The sequence below is a fragment of the Plasmodium gaboni genome, chromosome 1 (genome assembly GCF_001602025.1).
Source record: "Plasmodium gaboni strain SY75 chromosome 1, whole genome shotgun sequence".
In the NCBI taxonomy this organism is placed as follows: Eukaryota; Apicomplexa; class Aconoidasida; order Haemosporida; family Plasmodiidae; genus Plasmodium; species Plasmodium gaboni.
In genome coordinates this window covers 2757-7852 of record NC_031481.1, presented here as the reverse complement: position 1 = coordinate 7852, position 5096 = coordinate 2757, and the positions used below count along the sequence as shown (strand labels likewise).

General features: G+C 14.2%; 2 protein-coding genes across 2 annotated transcripts in view; one reads left to right on the top strand and one right to left on the bottom strand.

Moving 5' to 3' along the window:
- Window positions 1-292, top strand: part of PGSY75_0102400 (putative lysophospholipase) — a gene marked incomplete at both ends in the record, with an annotated part of 891 nt that extends 599 nt beyond the window's left edge. Inside the window, one exon of the mRNA XM_018783580.1 lies at window positions 1-292. Within this exon, the coding sequence (XP_018643863.1) occupies window positions 1-292 (292 nt within the window).
- A 2164-nt stretch (window positions 293-2456) lies between these two features.
- Window positions 2457-2952, bottom strand: PGSY75_0102300 (putative exported protein; the record flags this gene model as incomplete). The annotated part of the gene is made up of 2 exons (XM_018783578.1): window positions 2457-2738; window positions 2881-2952. The coding sequence occupies 2 exons, from the start codon at window positions 2950-2952 to the stop codon at window positions 2457-2459; spliced, it is 354 nt and encodes a 117-aa protein (XP_018643862.1).
- Window positions 2953-5096: the final 2144 nt, after the last annotated feature.

Below are 5096 nucleotides of genomic sequence, written 5' to 3'. Positions count from 1 at the left end.
TAAATCTTTAGATACTTTACATAAACATATAGATGATATTCCTAGAAATATACCTATACTGTTTTTCCATGCGAGAAATGATTGTCTTTGTTATTATCCAGGTTTAGAAATTTTTTATAACAGATTAGTCAGTGATAAAAAAGAATTAGTAACCCTCGAAAATAACGAACATCTTGTTATTATGGAACCAGGAAATGAAAAAATTTTACAAAAAATTCTTGATTGGATTTCAAAAATTTATAAAAAAAAAGATGAAGATAATTATTTAAAAGAGGAAATCACTCTGAAGTGAAAATAAAAGTATAAACACGGGTGATATCAGATATTATTCTATAATTTTTCTATAAATTAATTAAATATCATTATTATGGTTCTCCATATTCAAAGAAAAAAATAATAATAAATATATAGACACACGCACTCGTAATAAATATATGAAATGAATATCTCTCATCACAAATATATAAATATGTATGAATATTTATTATGATTATTTTTTTTTTTTACGTTAATAAATATAAATAAATAAATAAATATATATATATATATATATATATATATATATATATATATGTATGTATATACTTTTAATTTTACTCGCACATATTCATCATAAATCATATATATAAAGAGAAATATTGAATGTTATTTTAATTCTTTTTTTATTATATATATTATGATATTTAATATATATATATATATATATATATATTTTATGTTATTTTTCTTTTAGCCTTTACACACTATATATTATTGATTATACCTTATTTATATATAACTATATAAATTTTATATTGTGTTTTAATTTTTTTTTTGTTTATTATTATTTTTAATTATATGCATAAACATCATATAGTATATATCAGTTACATTTTATAAATGATATATTAATTTTTTTATACATTATATACTTTAATGTTGTTTTTATTTTTTTTATTTTATTTATTTTATTGTATATAAAGAGAAATATTGAATGTTATTTTAATTCTTTTTTTATTATATATATTATGATATTTAATATATATATATATATATATATATATATATATATTTTATGTTATTTTTCTTTTAGCTTTTACACACTATATATTATTGATTATACCTTATTTATATATAACTATATAAATTTTATATTGTGTTTTAATTTTTTTTTTGTTTATTATTATTTTTAATTATATGTATAAACATCATATAGTATATATCAGTTACATTTTATAAATGATATATTAATTTTTTTATACATTATATACTTTAGTGTTGTTTTTATTTTTTTTATTTTTTTTATTTTATTGTGCTATATATTATATGTCACCAGGGACTTTATATGTTGTAATTTGCATACTATGTAATTTTTTTTTTTTTTTTTTTTTTTGTTATTATTTTTTTAATTTTATATATGATGTTATATATTATATAAATTATGTTAATATATTAATATATCTTTATATAATGTTATGTTATTTGTTTTATATATAATGTCATATGTTATATAAATAATTTTTATTATATATAAAAATATATTAAATTAAAAGGCTTATATATTTATAATATGAAATTTTTTTTTTTTTTGAAATATATAATATATATTATTTTAATTATTTTTATGTAGTAGTTTATAATATATATATATATATTTATATTATTTATATAATTACCTTATATGCATTGAATGTTCACATGTTATATTATTTATAAATAAATATATGTGTGTAAAAGTGAATGAAAAAATATCATAATAAACATATTTAGAATATACATTTCCTTAACTTCATTTGTAATATATGAAATATTATATGAACAGAAGAAAAGGTTCAATAATAGCCTTATAAAATAAATAAATAAGAAAGGCATATATGAAGATAAATTTTGGAAGGATAGAGTTCAATGAAGAAATTAATTAATAAAATATAAATGAAGTCAATATTTTAATAAGTATTTAATATATATATATAATATTTTCTGTAATTATATTAAGCCACGTAAATATATATAATAATATTTTTTTCTTTTTTCATAATGTTTGTGATTTTCCAACTATTATTTTGTTAAATATCTCATTTATGTATTTACAATAATTTGAATGTACCTTTTTATTAGTACAGTTCTTAAAAAATTATACAATATAAAAATTTCTATAACAAAATACATTGCAAAAAATAAAAAATAAAAAAAGGATTTATTTTGGAAAGGCTGAAATTATAGATAAATGAATATGATAAATTATATGTTTTTATAATAATGTAATGAGGCAAATAAAGATTAAAATATTTTATAAAAAGAAAAATGGTTTATGAAATAATTAAACATAAGAAAAAATTAATAATTTGTACACAATTTGTTTGGTTGAATGTTTTAAAATTAACATAAAAATTTATTAAGCGTTATATGTATATATTTATAGTAGTTGGTGGTATCATGCGTGAACACTATTTTTCAAGGAATATATTTTTTTCATATTAACAATTATGGATTTCATCTGGGTTTAGAGTTGAACCAATGTTAGTATAATCATTTAAGTCTATTGAATTTTCTTGTTCAGATTCATCAATTATACTTGTCTGTTTTTCATTTGTGTCTTCATTTTGTTTTATTACCTTTTCCTTTAGTTTATCTTCGACTGATTRTTTTTTACTTATTGGTTGTGTATTCAAACATTGTGATAAGGTTCTTATAGATATATTTTGTCTTGTTACTTTTTTGAAGCTGTATACATCTTCATAACATGAAGGAATCAAGTTCTACAATTGTAAAAAAAATAAAAGCATATTTATTTATTAATGAGTTTTTATATATATTTTTCTAATTTATCAAATATAATAAGAATAATAATAAATAATATATATATATATATATTATATGTTTGTTCATTATTTTTTTTACCCTATCTGATAATAACAAAAGTTCCAATACAATAGAAAAAAGGAATATTTTAATAGAAGAAAATACCATCATTTTAAAAATGAAAAAAGTTAATATATATATATATATATATATATTTATTTTTTATATGATATTTATTTTTCCTTTTATGTGTAATTATTATAATAAATAATATATATTATATTATGTATTTAAATAATAATATATATATATATATATCTTATATATTTTTTATATAAAAAGTGTTACATGAACTTTTGATCAATTTATATTATTTAATAATATAACATTCGAATTATAACATTTCTGATGCGTTAAATATTGTATATTAAATAATATATATATATATATATATTTATTTATTTATTTTATTTTGTAGTGTCAATACAATTTATATATATAATAAGGTTTAATATATAAATATTTCTCTTTAATAATTTAGAATGAATATGATATTTATATTTTTATATTTTTTTATATGCAAGAATATAACTTATACATTTTTACTATATTTATTATTCATTACAGAATTTATGAAATTCTATGATTCTAATAACATATCTTGAAAATATTAAGATTAATTAATTATATTATATACCTATATATATATATTTTATATATGTATGTATTTTGTTCAAGGCACTACATTTTTTATGAACCTACTTTTTTTTTTTTTTTCTTTTTTATTGGGAATAGTATTTTAAAAATGATACACTATAAGAAATGAACCCTAGGATAAAAACAAAAAATAACATAATTATTATTTATTACTAAAATTTTTTAAATGTTATTTTTGTGATGTTTTGTATTACAAATAAATAAATAAATAAATATATATATATATATTTTAATTTAAAATTATTAAATTAGATGTAATATATAAGTGTACATGCTTATTACAATATAATGGAACTAATAAAAACTGGAATCTTCCAAATGTATGTTTTGTAAATTTTTTTGAGTATAAATAAATATTATTTATTTTTTTAATTTAAGCAATAAAATAAAAATAAAATTATAATATATTATTATTATTTTTTTTTCATGTGTAAATATGTTTGAACATTTTGTTGTGTGATAATAAAATGTTTTTTTTAAAAAAAAAAAAAAAAGAAGCATAATGAACTAATATATTCTTAAAGAATATAAAATTTTGGTAAAATATAATATATATATATATATATATATATATATATATATATATATATATATATTGTATTTTTGTTTTATTAGTTGAAAAAAAATATATATTTTTTTGTTTTCATTTTATCCTTAAAAAATATTTTTCTTGTAACAAAATAAAGATTCTATTGTAATTGAATAATTAGGAATATTAGTAATATTATGTTATATATATATATATACTTATAATTATATTTTATATTTATTTTGTAATATATAATAATTTATTGTATCAGTAATATACTTTTAACATAAAATATACGTATATATTTACGGGAAAAAATTTTGTTTAGAAATAATTTTAATTTAATATGAATTTAATTATTTTTTAAAACATGTAGTTCCAAAATATTAATTTTTAATACATATATTATATTATATATTATTTTATATGAATTTATTTTAATTGTTTCTCTATACTGAGGAATGATTCTTGAGGTAGAAAAATTTTAATAGGATCATACTAGAATTAATATATTTATTATTTTGCAAATTACAATAATAAAAGATATTATTTTTATTTGATATTATTTTTTTTTTATTTAAAAAAAAAAACAGTAAAAAAAAAATAAACGGAATATTTTTTTATTTAGAAGAAAACTATTATTAAGTCTTTTTTCTATTTATATATGTTCTTATAAAAAAAGTTCTTTATTCATTTATATTTATAATTTTTTTTTTTTTTTTTTTTTTAATTATAAAAAAAAATAAGACAAATAAAATATGAAAACATTAAAAGACAAATACACAATACAAATTATATGGAAAAAAAAAAAATAAAAAGAATATAAAAAATATAAATTACAAAATAATTGACATATATATATCATATAGCAAATTAAAAGAAATAAATATGTAAACAAAATTTAAAATAACAAATACATTCATGCAAGGAAAAAAAAAAAAAAAAAAAAAAAAAAAAAAAATTTTTTTTTTTTATTTTTTTTTTTAAATATTTAATTTTAATAAAAATATTTTTTTTTTTTTTTTTTTTTTTTTTTTTTTATTTTTATTTTTTTTTTTTTTTTTTTTTT